The sequence below is a fragment of the Malus sylvestris genome, chromosome 5 (genome assembly GCF_916048215.2).
Source record: "Malus sylvestris chromosome 5, drMalSylv7.2, whole genome shotgun sequence".
In the NCBI taxonomy this organism is placed as follows: Eukaryota; Viridiplantae; Streptophyta; class Magnoliopsida; order Rosales; family Rosaceae; genus Malus; species Malus sylvestris.
Window position 1 is genome coordinate 7875258 of NC_062264.1, and position 15369 is coordinate 7890626.

Here is a 15369-nt window from a genome sequence, read left to right on the forward strand (position 1 = left end):
CTTGCGCCCCAAGTAACTTCGGACTTCTCGTTTATCAAGGATTGTCGTGGATGGGTTAAGTCCACATAAAGTTCTTTTTTATGCCTTGAGGCCAAGGACTTTTAAACTAATCAGATTCATATGCCTGCGGGCTTAGGACTTGGATCTGATTTAAGCATTGAAGATATATTTAAATCAGATCCAAGTATTGAGAAAGCTTTGTCATCGTGATTTTGCTAGAAACAACTTGCATATAACTAAAAATATACAACATATTGCTAGACTTTAAAGAAAGAGAAGACAAAGACAAAGCAAAGCAGGTCGGGCAAGATTAAACCTTATCAATTAAGGCTGATCGTCTTGCAGGTCCCTGTCTTTGTGGTTCTGTCAAAGGTCTGAAAGCTTAGAGGTGGAGAGGGGAAAGGAGAATACAAAAGGGTGAATCGATACTACAACAAGTTAGAACAAGGTAGCAGAGCTATTACAAAGTTTAGGAGAAAAGATTATCCCGAGGGGGATGAAGGCTTGGGCTGACTACAGCTTCGTTTTGAAAGGCAAATCTGGCTTTTTTAGCAGAGTTTGTGCTTTTGTTTGTTTGTTTGAGTGTCGTTAATCCTGTCTTCTCTTCCTCCTTTTATAGACAACTCAGTTTGGCTCCTGTAGCGACAGCTTTGCCCGAATGCGGTCTGAGGGTGATGACTCATTAGCTTTATTACATGTACTGCCACCATAAAGTACTTTATGAGCTGTGCAGTATGATCAGTCTACACCACTTGGTCCTTGGGTAGGTAAGCAAGTGGCCCTTTTCCTGCTCCCTAAGTTTCATCCGGACCTTCTGTTGGGCCGACTCCACCTTTGGGCCTAAAGTTCAGTTTTAACCCAAACAGTGCCCCCTTCAATTGATATTAAACCTGGAATTCCAGGCGCCAATATTAATTGAAAGAGATTCCTTATTAAACCCACGAATACCTCGCGATTGAACTTTTTAATTTTCCGTGTTTCGTAGAAAGGAATCCTTCTACGATTAAAAACTTCCCTACTTTTCCCCACCATTTTCTCTGTTGCCCGACAAGGTTGCATTTTTATCTTCTTTCTTGCTCTTCTTTCTCTATCTTCATTAAATGGCTTCAGGATCCAGCCAAACCCCACCATCTTACGAGTCCGGCGACGGAATCGCCACCCTACGCCGCCTACTCAACGGGTTGCATCGCCCGCGAGCAGGTTTGCATTCTGAGCTTTTCTTTGAGATGCATGGGGTACAATCATTGGGTCCCGCCTGGATTTCTCGGGTCCCCTCAGTAGTGGAAAACAACATGCCCAGTGGAAACTGGTTTTCCCCAAATCCCTATTTGGCTGGGTCGGGCATCTCCTCTTCTAAATGGTCATTACATCGTCGAGGCTTTCCTTTGATGAATGATCCTACCTGGGCCCAGTGGGTTGACGAATTAGAGCCCTTCTTTAAGCAAAAATGGATTAGCAACGGTATTTATGAACTACTTATGCTTTCGAAGACTTCTATTGTCCCTAAGCCCGAATTGCTTGCCTCTGCTCTCCTCTTTTGGAATACGGGCACAAATACCTTCGATTTTCGTATGGGTCCCATGTCTCCCACCATTCTTGATATGGCCCAGGTCTTCGGGTTGAGGCCGTCGGGCAGGACAATAGATGTTACTCAAGATTGGGTTCCGTCTTCTTCCACCGGGAGCTCGAGTTCGTCTACCACCTTCCTTTCTTTGAGCTATAACTCCGCCACTTTCAAGAGTTATGGGACCTCCTTTAAAGGATTCATCCCTTTTGTAAAGGAAAATTTTGGGGCAGACTCCCCTCGGGCTGACAAAGATCAAGAGTATATGTACTTTCTCCTTTACTGGCTCAACAAGCATGTTTTCCCCAACAAATCCAAGGGAGTAAGGGTAGAATGGATCCCCTTGGTGGAGGTTCTTCATAATTTTGATGATGTAGCCACAGGTCCGTTCCTTCTCTCCCATCTCTATCACCTTCTTTTTGAAATGACTCGGGATGAGCCCTTTGAGACCAACCTGAACGGACCAATCTGGATGATACAAATCTGGCTGCAATGGTATTTTCCAGAATTTCGGGCTGCCAATCTAGAGTTTCCAGAGGGTGTGACTCCTGCCCGAATTCTAGCAGAAGCTCCTCCTACAGACCATTCCACCTTCGCCTGCTTTTACTTTTTCAGAGTCTGCAGGACTCGATCAGACTTGGAATGGGGTGCGTCAGTCTTGAGGAGATACCCTTGGTTCTCTGACCAAGCCTTCCAAGACGCCCCTGGTGAGGATGCTACCCCCTTTTGTAGAGAAAAATTTATCAGCTGTATTCAACCAAGAAACTTGGCCTGGGGGATTCGGGGCAATAGATATGATCGAGGCTTGGAGGTGTACCATCCTAACTTCTGCAGCCGGCAGTTAGGATTTAGGCAAGCTATACCTGTCCCATTCTTCGACTCTGTCCACTGTGGCACCTCATTCCGGTTACAAACCCTAACTGAAGTGACATTCCGAGCCGCCCGACGTAGCCTGGATGTAATGAGTCAAGCAGCCCGACATTCCGTTGTTCTTAATTTTGAATGTACCTTGCTGTTTTCATCTTGGTGGAAGGATAAATGGACTAGAAAGTATGAAGGAGATTTGAAGGTGAATCACGATCGCATCTTCAACCAGCTTTCTCTTAAATCATATCCTGGCTCGGGCGAGCTTGCAAATTGGAAGGAGATAATCAAAGAGAAAAACCGGTTACTTCTGATAGGTATATCTTCTTTTATCTGATTTTGTTTCTCCTCTGATGTCTATCTTTCCTTACTTTTGCTTGATTCTGCAGCTCCAGTGGATATTGAATCTGAAGCCATTGAATCAGAGAATGACTCCGCTGATGCTGCAATTCTTCATGGTGCTGCCGCAGAGGCTGAGAGACGAGAAGCCGGGGAGGGGACGGATATCTCAGAATCCATTGGGGATTCAGGAGCTGAAGGAATGCCCAGGATAATCACTAAAGCCCCCAAACGAAAGAAAGCAGCCATGACTAAAGATTCAAACCCTGATCCTGCACCTCGTCCAGCAACCACACGACCAATTCTCACTCGAAAGAGTAAGCGGGCAAGGATTACCATTCCTCTTGAATCATCAATCCCATCTACTCCAGTTCCTGAGGCAGGCAGAAAGAAGCAACAATCATCAAGTGAGTTTCTTTTTTCTATATCAAATTGCTGCCTTTCTCCTTTATCTAACTGTCCCTTTCGTCGATCAAACAGGACCTCAAGCATCTAAAAGGTCAATCCTTGCTTCTAAGGAGGAACCGCTACGGGCTGCTATGCTTAAAAAGGCCGAAGAATTGCGAAACGCCGCCCTTCGAGAACTCGAGGTATGGCTGATATTATTGTATACTTTCTTACTTTCATACAACCCTGAATTTGATTACTCTGATCAGGCTGCGAGAAATGAAATGCTCTCTTCGCCCGAGGCTTCTCCACGACCTACCCGAGAGAAAAATCTTTCCCCCTCCTAGACCAATCCTGCTGAGGTACTTTCTCTCCTACCTCTAACCTTCCAATTTTATGGATCTAATGGTTAAGGTCTTTTCTTTCTTCCTATTTGTTTTCCTAGGTTGGTGCATCTGCCTCTTTGCCTAGCCATGGACCCCCTCTGAGATCTATGACTTCTTCTACTGCTCTGGATGCGACCCCTTCCTCTCAATTTGATCCGTCCACAGGAGTTATATTGCATTTCGTGGATGAAGATGATCCCTTGGTAAATTATTATTTCCTCATTGAAATTCTGCGCATTGCTACCCAATTAACTTTTTTGTATGTTTCCTGCAGCCATCTTCAGTATATGAGCCACCTCCCTCACTAGTGGTCTCGGATAAGGAACCCATAGTCCCTGAGATCCCTGTAGCTTCAGATGCAGCGATTTCGCAGGATTTTGCTCGTCCGATAGTTGATGAACCTTCTTCTCCTCCTCAAGATCAGACTCAGGTACTGGAATGTTTTCTTCTTGTTTCTTCCTCTGGTGACCCTTTTGCTGATAATTACTGCTTTCTTTGGATATATCCAGGATGCAGGCACAGGTTCAGGCGCAGCTCTTTCCCCTCCTGCTGGCGGTGAAGAACCTTCACCCCAACCAAGAGTTAGTACATTCTTTGGTGAAACTCCGGGGCTGAGTCAGGTACACTTCTTCTCTCTAGAACCTCTTTTGCTTCAACCTGTATTCAGATTATCTTGACCGAGTCTTTTGGTTTTTGTAGCAAGCTTCAAAAGAAACTTCTCCCCCTTCATTGGCTCGTAAGTCAAAGCGCCCCCATCCTCATTCATCTTCTGGAGGTATTGGTACTTCCTCATTTGGAGTTGAGCAGACTAAACAGGCAGAGATTGCCCCCTCAATAGGCATTGTCTCATCGGAGGGAACTATCACGCCGGACCCTCCTCCTTTCCCATCCTCTGATCCTGCCAAGCTGCCCAAACTCTTTGAAGCACTCGGGCGGCTTGAGACGCGGTTGAAGTCTTCAACGCAGCCTTCAGCAACTTCCATGTCTTCGGAGCAACAGCAAATCTTTCAGAAATGGGCAAAGAAAGAATTCACCGCGTCATTTAGTCTCAAGGCTCTTTGTGATCTTGAGAAGGTCATAACTGAATTTTTCAAAACCGGTCGTTTGTCCAAGCCTCAGCACGATTCTTTTCTCTCTTTCTTCGAGAACCTGAGGGCTTTGAGGGAACAATACCAGAGAGCGGATAGACAGGCTAACCGGGCAAAATGCTTTATGGAAAAAGAATCAAACTCTTCTACCCAAGTTAACCGACTGATGGAAGCAAGCATGCAGACTAAAGAAAGAGTTAAAGTGGTTTCTTCTGAAATCCAGAAACTGGAAGAGCAACTGATTGCCCTTAAGGAAGAACAAGCACTTCTTCTAGACAAACTTGAACACCAAATTGAAGGGGTAGAGAAGGCAACTTCGGAGTTAGAGCAAGCCAAGTCCGAACTTGTAAACAACCATACTGCCTTAGCCGAACCTAATAGAATTTTTACCATCATGCGAACATACCATTCTAGAATAATCACTCTTTGTAAAGATGTAAAGTTTTTAGAATAGAATGATTTGTAACTCCCTCTTTATATTGGAATGGATATGTAATTTGCTTCCTGCTTTGCTTTGTTCGAACTGGCCTCGGGCAATTCTTTGCTCCCTTGTCTACTTGCTTTTCTTCTCCACTTTTATTGTTGACAACCTTAGAATCTGTCCCTGGCCCTCTGGTCCCCTCATGGCACTCTTACTCAGCTGATGACCCCGGCTCCTTAAAAATGAGGTTGATCATATTGATAAGAGTCTCCGGGAAAGGGTTAGTATCCACCATCATACTGGCCTGGGGTGAATCAAGTAGCAGCTTACCCTTCACTATGAGATCTTGTACCCAATCTCTAAACTGGACACAATTAACTATAGAATGGTTGAAGGTATAATGCAGCTTGCAATACTTCTTCCCCCTGATTTCTTCGGGTTTGGGCATCTTTTTGGCACTGTCGGGCAAGATTACTCTTGCCCGCACCAGTTCTTCGTAGATCTCCGGTGCCTTGGTTAAATCGAATGAATAACTCTGATACTTTGGGGGTTTCATAGGGACGAAACCACCATCATTCATCACGATCTTCTGATCCTTGACAGGTTGGACTAACCCTTTGATTGTCAATGGTTTGAAGGGTGTAGTCATCTCAGCAGCACATACATCTATATTTTCTTCCTCATGACCATCCTCGTGTTCGGGCCTGGTTTCTCCCACCTCCACATGGTGAATAGTAGCTTTGCTTTTGTAGAAATGAGGGACTTTGGAAGTGTGCTTCACTTGCTGTTCTTCTTGCAACAACCTTTCGTACTTCGTGGCAGCAATCACGAGTTCTTGCAGCTCACTGAACTGTGCATCATAAAACCTTTTTCTCAAAGGTAATTTTAAAGCCCTTTGAGCAATGGATATGAGCTATGCTTGATTGACGGGGAATTGGCATTTCATCTTAGTCCTCCTGAACCTCATCATGAAGTCTTCTGTGGATTCATGATCGTATTGTTTTACCTCAACTAGATCATTGATGGTCAATTCTGGCTCTATCCTGTAGAACTGTTCATGGAAAGCCATCTCCATTTGCCCCCAGTTGGCAATAGAGTTGGGGGGTAATAGAGAATACCATTGAGACGCCAATCCTGCCAATGAATTTCCAAACAACCTCAATTTGTAGTTTGGATTGTCCTCATACACCATGTAGTGATTGGAGAATTTGAAAATATGGTCTCTGGAAGACACACTGCTGTCTTCACTTGTGAATGTAGGGAATGCGGGCATCTTGAAGTTGAGAGGGAATGGATTTAGCTCGTCGATATGTTCAGGATACGGCTTCTGGTAAGTAATCCTGAATACTGGGCGAGCCCGCGGTTGGGCGTTTTGAGTCACCGTTCTTCTTAACTCAGCCAATTCCTCCCTTAGTTGCTGAGTGGCTAAATTATCATTATGACTGAGGATAGCTGATCCAATCTTCGGGCTCTGGTCACTGCCCGCATTTGCTTCTCTCCTTGGTTCGGGCTTCTTCCAGTTAGATCCTCCACCTTTATTGACCATCGGGGGTGGTCTATAGGGTGGAGGTTTATCTGACGCAATAGTGGTAGTAGTAGTGGTAATCTCCTTTCCACTAGTTTCTCCCATCATACCTGGCATTCCTTACCTCATCCTTTCTCGCTCGCTCTGTCCCTTATTATTAAATGATAATAATGGGAAACTAGGAAACTCTTTCTCCGGGATCAGCTCCATCACTGGTTGACTTCCTTCAGGAATTACCTTTTTCTTTCCCCTATCTCCTGTTTCTTCTAGTAGTGGGAATAAGGGAATGATTGGCTCATCTCTCGTGACAACCTGGCTCATTCCACTTCCTTGAGCACCCTTTGGAGTAGAGAACTCCAAATCAAGCCTTCTCTGTAGATTCCCAGTGAGCATACAGAGTCTGCTTACTTCTCCCTTTGTTTCTAGGGAGATCTTTTCCATGCTTTTTAACACTTGGATCATTGTAGCTTGTAGCTCTTCATTGCTTCCCTTTCCTTGTGACCTTTCAGATGCAGTCGGGCTATCTGGAACCACCTGTCCAGATTGGGAAGAAGGATTTTCTGATTGTTCTGCCATTTGGAGAAGACCTTCCTTTGGATTCTTTTTATCAAGTTTATGGTTCTTCTTTTGGACATGCAAGATCTGGAAGTTTGAGTCCCACTGGGCGTGCCAAAACTATGTTCGTGGCAGGAATTTCCGTTGGGGATGTTTCCTGGCCGACGAGCACATAGCTCCCCTGGAGGTTGGCGCCGGTTGAGGGCTGCTGTCGGGCTTCTGCTTTGTTTCTGGGCGTTGTCGGGCAAGTCTCGTTGGGCAAGTCTCGTCAGGCAAGACTCTTCGGGCAAGGCTGAAAGAGAAGGACAGCGTTAACTTTGAGAGGTGCCTTTGTGGGGCCTTAGGTATAGGCCTTGAGGCTCACAATCAAGGTTAACATTTAGGTGCTCAGGCATGCCACTGCCATCTTTAGCATGGCAGATGTAAAATGGTTGTCGTTCTTTCATTGTATATATGTATGTATCCAAGAAACCGTGTTAGTTATAATAGGTGCCTTTGTGGGGCCTTAACTGTAGGCCTTGAGGCTTCCCATCAATAACTAAACCAGTGCTCGAACGCATCATATTTATTCTCGTGATTGTAGGAGTTTTCTAACTATTATATTTCTGATTACCCGAATCCAAGGAATAGAACGAACCCAAATGGGTGCCTTTGTGGGGCCTTAGGTGTAGGCCTTGAGGCTTCCCATCAGAGTTCATTCTTTACTTAGACTCTTGAGATCGCTGAATGGGATGAATCCAAATGGATGCCTTTGTGAGGCCTTAGGTGTAGGCCTTGAGGCTTCCCATTAGAGTCCATCCCATGCTTAAGCGTTCTATGATAATCATGATATAATAGAAAGAAAACTAGAAGGTAGGTCGATTACTTGCGCCCCAAGTAACTTCGGACTTCTCGTTTATCAAGGATTGTCGTGGATGGGTTAAGTCCACATAAAGTTCTTTTTTATGCCTTGAGGCCAAGGACTTTTAAACTAATCAGATTCATATGCCTGCGGGCTTAGGACTTGGATCTGATTTAAGCATTGAAGATATATTTAAATCAGATCCAAGTATTGAGAAAGCTTTGTCATCGTGATTTTGCTAGAAACAACTTGCATATAACTAAAAATATACAACATATTGCTAGACTTTAAAGAAAGAGAAGACAAAGACAAAGCAAAGCAGGTCGGGCAAGATTAAACCTTATCAATTAAGGCTGATCGTCTTGCAGGTCCCTGTCTTTGTGGTTCTGTCAAAGGTCTGAAAGCTTAGAGGTGGAGAGGGGAAAGGAGAATACAAAAGGGTGAATCGATACTACAACAAGTTAGAACAAGGTAGCAGAGCTATTACAAAGTTTAGGAGAAAAGATTATCCCGAGGGGGATGAAGGCTTGGGCTGACTACAGCTTCGTTTTGAAAGGCAAATCTGGCTTTTTTAGCAGAGTTTGTGCTTTTGTTTGTTTGTTTGAGTGTCGTTAATCCTGTCTTCTCTTCCTCCTTTTATAGACAACTCGGTTTGGCTCCTGTAGCGACAGCTTTGCCAGAATGCGGTCTGAGGGTGATGACTCATTAGCTTTATTACATGTACTGCCACCATAAAGTACTTTATGGGATGTGCAGTCTGATCAATCTACACAACTTGGTCCTTGGGTAGGTAAGCAAGTGGCCCTTTTCCTGCTCCCTAAGTTTCATCCGGACCTTCTGTTGGGCCGACTCCACCTTTGGGCCTAAAGTTCAGTTTTAACCCAAACAGTTGGAGTTTTGATTAATAGTTAGAGTGCCCCCAACAGCTCCACCCATTGGTGGATTAAACCACTAAGCAGTCTTTCATTTTTTCTTGTCCAGGGCATCTGCCCTCCTAAGCACTCAAAAAATGTAATGGAATTTTGTATGATGTGGAAGGAGGATCAGAAGCTATATATAATTCACAACCTAGCAGCTGCCCTACCACTACGTACAAGTACTGGTCGAGGTCGTTAATTATAAACTAGAAAATGCTAGTGAAACCACATTTTGCAAATTACATCAACTAAACATGGTAAATACCAAATATATAACATTTGGGAATTTCTTATGTATTCATTAATCTCCAAAGTCGAGTACATATAAGAGTTACAATTGTTATTACATATGTACTTCATCAATGTAGGACAATAAACTACTATTTACACTTTAACTAATATTTAACTCGCAACAGTCCCCCTCAAGTTGGTGCAAAGATGTCACGAATGCCCAACTTGTCAAGCGAGTTGGAAAACCCCACCCACTATTAGACACAGCCTTAGTAAGAACATCGGCAAATTGATCTTCAGATCCAACAAACGGAAACATAATAATTCCAGCATCCAATTTTTCCTTAATGAAATGTCGATCAATCTCCACATGTTTTGTTCGATCATGTTACACTGGATTATGAGCAATCTCAATAGCAGCCTTGTTATCACAATGAAGTTTCATAACACCCTTGGGTTTAAACCTAAGATCTCTCAACAAATTTTTCAACCACAACAACTCACATACACCATGAGACATACCACGAAACTCAGCTTCTGCACTTGACCTAGCCACAACTTTTTGTTTCTTGCTTCTCCAATTAACTAAATTACCACCCACAAACGTAAAGTATCAAGATGTAGATCGCCTATCAGTGATAGAACCTGCCCAATCTGCATCTGTATACCTTTCAACATTCAAATGACCATTCTTGGAGAAAATCAAGCCTCTGCCAGGAGCCATCTTCAAGTACCTCAAAATACGAGTTACTGCATCCATATGATCTTCACTAGGTGAGTGCATAAACTGACTTACCACACTAACTACATAAGCAATGTCAGGGCGAGTGTGAGACAAATAAATTAATCTCTCCACAAACCTCTGATACCGTTCCTTATGAGTAGGAACTTGATTTGGAAATAAGCCCAGACGATGATTCTGCTCAATCGGAGTATCAACAGGTTTGCAATCTAACATACATGTTTCAGCTAACAAATCAACAAATCAAGAATGTACTTCTGTTGAGACAGAAAAATACCATGCTTGGATCGTGCAACCTCGATTCCAAGAAAATACTTCAATTCACCCAATTCTTTCATATCAAATTTAGTAGCTAGGTACTTTTGAAGGCGTTGTATCTCCTTCTGATCATCACTAGTCACTATCATGTCATCAACATAAATAATCATTGCAGTTAGCTTACCATTTTGTCGCTTTAGAAACAAAGTATGATCTAAATGACTCTGGATATACCCAAACTTCTTCATTGAACATGTAAACCTCCCAAACCACGCTCTAGAAGATTGTTTCAAACCATACAAAGCCTTTCGTAACCTGCATACAAGAAGGCTAGAGAGTAAAGAACACAATGTTTGGGCTACGTCCACACTGATGTTTGGGCTACGTCCACACTGATGTTGATATTAGCTCACTCTGAATGGTGAATATACAAGAAGGCTACAGGCAGTGTGCTCTCTAGCCTATTTTCTCTCTAGCCCATTTTTTGTGGCCTAAGCCTTGCCCTCCATCTTGGCCTCCCCAAATGAGGAGGGTGAGGAGTCCTTTTATAGACTAAGGGCTCCTCACTTACTACATATTTGCCCCTTCATTTATTACATAATTACATTTGAGTCCCCCGAGTATTTATACGAGATCTAAATACAGAGGCCCTAAGTATGGTATAAACAGTAGTCCCCTAAGTCTTCAGTCAAGATAGTCTTTTAGCTGGAAACTTGAAATTCAGTCCATGTGTGGGTCGAAGTAACTAGATGTCATCTAGAACTGATACTCAATATGAGGCGGGTGCTCAATCTGAAATGATGCTCAACTAGAAGTAGCACATGTTGCAAGGCTGCTCGGCTTGTGGCTTATGTTGCCTAGGTTGGCTCGGCTTGTGGCGTTGAAGGTGAGGGAGTCCCTTTTATAGAATAAGGGCTCGCTCCTCAATACATAAATGATAGGCTAGAGTTGATGCTCGCGGCGAGGCGGTTGCTCAGTAGGCAGCGATGCTTTCTAATGATGGTGAGGGAGTCCCTTTTATAGAATAAAGGCTCGCTCCTTAATACATAAGGGATGGGCTAAGAATCTCTCTCTAATGAAGGTGAGTGAGTCCCTTTTTATAAAATAAGGGTTGGCTCCTCAATACATAAGTGTTGGGTGCTCTCTAATGAAAGTGAGGGAATCTCTTTTATAGAATAAGGGTTCGCTCCTCAGTACATAAATAATGGGCTAAGTCCCCCAAGTATTTTTCATGAGGCTCAGTTTTGGAAGCCCAATATATGGTACATAGTGTAGTCCCCCAAGTCTTTAGTCAATAGAGGCTGTTGGCTAGAGACTTCAAATTGAATCCATGTATGGGCTGAAGTGACGGTTGTTTAGAGGCCGTCTTTGTATACCCTGCACTGAAGCTTTGTAGGTGAAGCTTTGCAAGTGAAGCTTTGAAGCTGGAGCTTTTGTAAATGAAGCTTTTGAAGCTGGAGCTCTTGAAGCTGGAGCTCTTGAAGCTGGAGCTCTGTAAATAAAGCTTTCGAAGCTGATTGACATGAGCGATGCTCATGAATGTTTATATGAGTGTTGACATGAGTGATGCTCATGAATGTTGACATGAGTTATGCTCATGAATGTTTATGTATGATTGACATGAGTGATGCTCATGTATAATTTTAGAGTACTGGACGTACTTTTGATCACCTAGTGGGTGATAATAGCAATAGGCTGCCGAATAATTTTGGAGTACTGGGCGTACTTTTGATCACCTGGTTGGTGATAATAGCGGCAGGTTATCGAATAATTTTGGAGTACTGGACGTACTTTTGATCACCTGGTTGGTGATAATAGCGGGTGAACTTTAAGTGGAGGGATGGGGGTTGGAGTTTGAAGCCATAGGGCCTGGCTCTTTTGGGCATATGGGCATTCGCCCTCCACATAACAATCCAGCCCATTATTTTGGGCTTGCCATTTTTTTTTTTTTGGCATGTTGCCTTCTTTTTTTATTTATGATTACCCTCTGGTGGGGTTATACAGATGCCTCCGAAGGATAAGAAAAATAAATCACATCATTCAAAAATAAATCTGACCCTCTGCTCAATGGGTCACTCCTATAATTCCCTTTTCTGCATGTCATCACCACCGCAATTATGTCTGCTTCTTTTTATCTTCTTTTGCTTTCTGCTTTTACTTTTTTGCTTTTCTTTCTGCTTTTCTCCAGACATCCTTTTTCTTTTTCTTTTGTGGGAGTGGTTGAGCTGTCTGATGGTTTGCAATGATCTCTGAGACTGATCGAGTAGTGGGTTGTATCATGAAAGTTTCATCATTCTCTGGTAGCTAGGGAAGTAATAATGATAAAGCAAAAAAATAAAGAAAAAAGAAAAAGGTCTCATTTGTTTAGATTTTTTTGCAAAGCTCATCATTCATGGAGGAGGGTTAGAGGCCGGTTTGAACGTCCCAGAGCTTGGTGGTCCGATCAGCGCTACCAGTGATGAGGCGGGAGGAGTCCCGAGAAAAATCGCAGCACCAAAGGGCTGCTTCAGACCTAGTGACCTTTATACTGATCGAGGAAGATGTCTTCAATCTGAAAATGGTAGGTGCGAAAACATTGATCGCAGGACTCCTTGGAGAGGAAGCGGTTCTGGAGGTCCGTGAGGAAAATCCGAGCTTGAGTTTGAGTTTTTGGATTTTCGAGACACTCCAGCACTGATCTCAAGGCGGCGTATGCGGCATCGCCCGACTGCCGACATCACAAGTACCAGAAACCCCATCAACGAGTCCATTGATCCTATCCCTAGTAACACAACCAGCCGTCATAACCTCCTCAGTAACATCTAAATCAATGGCTTCCAACACCCCCAACGCCTTACTCTGTATCTAAATAGGACCTCTGTACTGCCCCTTTCCTTTCACAGCACTCAAATCCTTCTCAAACACCACCACATCGAATCAGGTGATAAAAACCTCAAGCTGACAGAGCGAACGAGCCAAGAGGATGAAGAAGGGAAGTGGGTCTGCTTCGCGAGGAGGTGGTGTTGGCGCCAAGGCCAAGCGTGGGCTTCCGGGACGCCTATGAGACGCCTTGACTCCAGTGCTTCAGTAGAGCAGGGGCAGTGAAAAGTCGTAATGGGCGGTACTGGATGGTAAATTAGGACTGGCTGAAGGGGCCATTCCATCATTTGATGGGTGCTGAGCTTGAAGGTTTCAGCTTTGGGACTCTGGAGAAATTGGATAGAATGAACTGTTGCTGCTGGAGGTTGCAGTCAAAGCAGAAGACGTGGATACGACTGTCGAAGCTGCCAGCGTCGAAGATCACAACGTAGGATGTCTTGGAAGGTAGCTTGCGGGGGAGCTGGTTGCTCAAATTACCACGGGGGGGCATGACGTAAAAGATCATGGTAAGGAGGAGATGAGGGATTGAGATGACGAGGATAACGTTCTTGTATCTGCACATTTTGTCAGAGAGAGAGGCGTACTGAGGGACTCTCCATTCTGATTTCTCTACCGGGACGCTTGAGCATCTTGTTTTCAGAGTCGGAGAGGGGGTCAGGATCGAAGGGTGGAGAATTGGTCTGGATCAGATTCTGAGCTTCCAGCAGTTCAGCCGAAGAAGGCGATCTGTATCGAATCTGACCGTTAAGATTAAGGGGTTGCTGCTTCCCTTCCTCCAAATTTGAGTACTAATCCTGGGATTAAATAATCCCAAACTCTCCCAATTTCTCTCTTCTGGTCCAACTCCTCAATTGCTGGTGCCTGCTGCCTGCTAGGATCTAAATATAATGTTCAACTCTGAGGAAGACGATTTATAAGGAATCCACAAAGCCAGCCAGCCTGCTTGCCTGCCTTTATCAAAATATGGATATCGTCGGAGAAAGATCACTGCAGTGCGACTACAAGAGCAAAGAGCTAAGTGCAAGAGCAAATGGCTTTTTTTAGGATATTTGCAAACTTGGGTTGAAATTTCTCTCTCTCCCTATTAGATTGAATGGGTGCGTCTTCGAGTATGGGTGTTCGGTTGTTTGGTTCTTGGGTTTTTGCAGATTCACGGCAGTGAGATGAAAAAAATGAAAGAAAACTGACATAGTTTTTCATGTCGATTCCCACAGACGGCGCCAAATGTTGATGCACAAAATCGGAGGGGTCTTGGAACAACGTAAATCCGACTGTGAATTTGCAAGAAAATGAAGAACACAAGATGTATCATGGTTCACCCCAATGTTTGGGTACATCCACACTGATGTTGATATTAGCTCACTATGAATGGTGAATATACAAGAAGGCTAGAGGCAGTGTGCTTTCTAGCCTCCTATTTTCTCTCTAGCCCATTTTCTGTGGCCTAAGCCTTGCCCTCCATCTTGGCCTCCCCAAATGAGGAGGGTAAGAAGTCCTTTTATAGAATAAGGGCTCCTCACTTATTACATATGGAGGCCCTAAGTATGGTACAAACACAAACTGTTAGAAAAATCATCACTGGACGAACTATCATCAAGCAACTCGTTAAACATATCAGCAACAGGCAACCGATCATCAAAAGGTAATTCGTCAGACATACTAATAGGCAATTCGCTGGGCATATCTGATATGTTGTCAATAGAAATAGTTCTGGGAATGACAGGTGACCGATCACTATCTGTGGCCAATTGATCAGTATCATGCAACATAATAGGTTATGTTTCCAACTCTGCCTATAACACATCTTCCATACCATCTCTTCGAATCTGCACTTCACTCCCCCTCTCCCCTTGAAGTGGAGAGTCGGAAGAGGGCTTCACAAAATAGGAAACTTCCTTGTAGAATGTGACATCCATGGTAATATAAGTTTTTTGAGTCAAGGGATGATAACACTTATAGACTTTTTTATTGTTAGCATACCCAATAAAAACACATTAGAGAGCACATGCATCGAGTTACTCGGCTGATGAGAGTAAACATGCACATATGCAATATACCCAAACACTTTTGGAGGAAGCTTTGATACAAAAATAAGAGAAACATGTTTTTGTAGCACATCAAGTTGTGTCTGAAAATCAAGAACTCTACTTAGAACACGATTGATCAAATACACAACAGTCAAAACAGCATGACCCCAAAAATGATTAGGAACACATTTGTCCAACATCAAAGAGCGAGCAACCTCCATTATTTGACGATTCTTCCATTCGGACACACCATTTTGTTGGGGTGTAAACGGAGTAGTCGTCTGGTGAATAATACCATGATCATGAAAAAACATGCCTAAATGTGATTCACATATTCTCCTTCGTTATCAGACTTGAAAACCTTA

At 43.6% G+C, this 15369-nt stretch overlaps 1 protein-coding gene and 1 pseudogene across 1 annotated transcript; both read left to right on the forward strand.

Moving 5' to 3' along the window:
- Positions 1-1100: 1100 nt before the first annotated feature.
- On the forward strand, positions 1101-2602 carry LOC126622519 (uncharacterized). The gene is made up of 2 exons (XM_050291316.1): positions 1101-2511; positions 2598-2602. Exons 1-2 carry the CDS (start codon positions 1101-1103, stop codon positions 2600-2602), a joined length of 1416 nt encoding a protein of 471 aa, XP_050147273.1.
- A 1045-nt stretch (positions 2603-3647) lies between these two features.
- On the forward strand, positions 3648-4446 carry LOC126620767 (uncharacterized; annotated as a pseudogene).
- Positions 4447-15369: the final 10923 nt, after the last annotated feature.

Excerpts from the sequence above, each read along its gene's own strand:
- LOC126622519 (XM_050291316.1), top strand. The coding sequence starts at position 1,101 with ATGGCTTCAGGATCCAGCCAAACCCCACCATCTTACGAGTCCGGCGAC.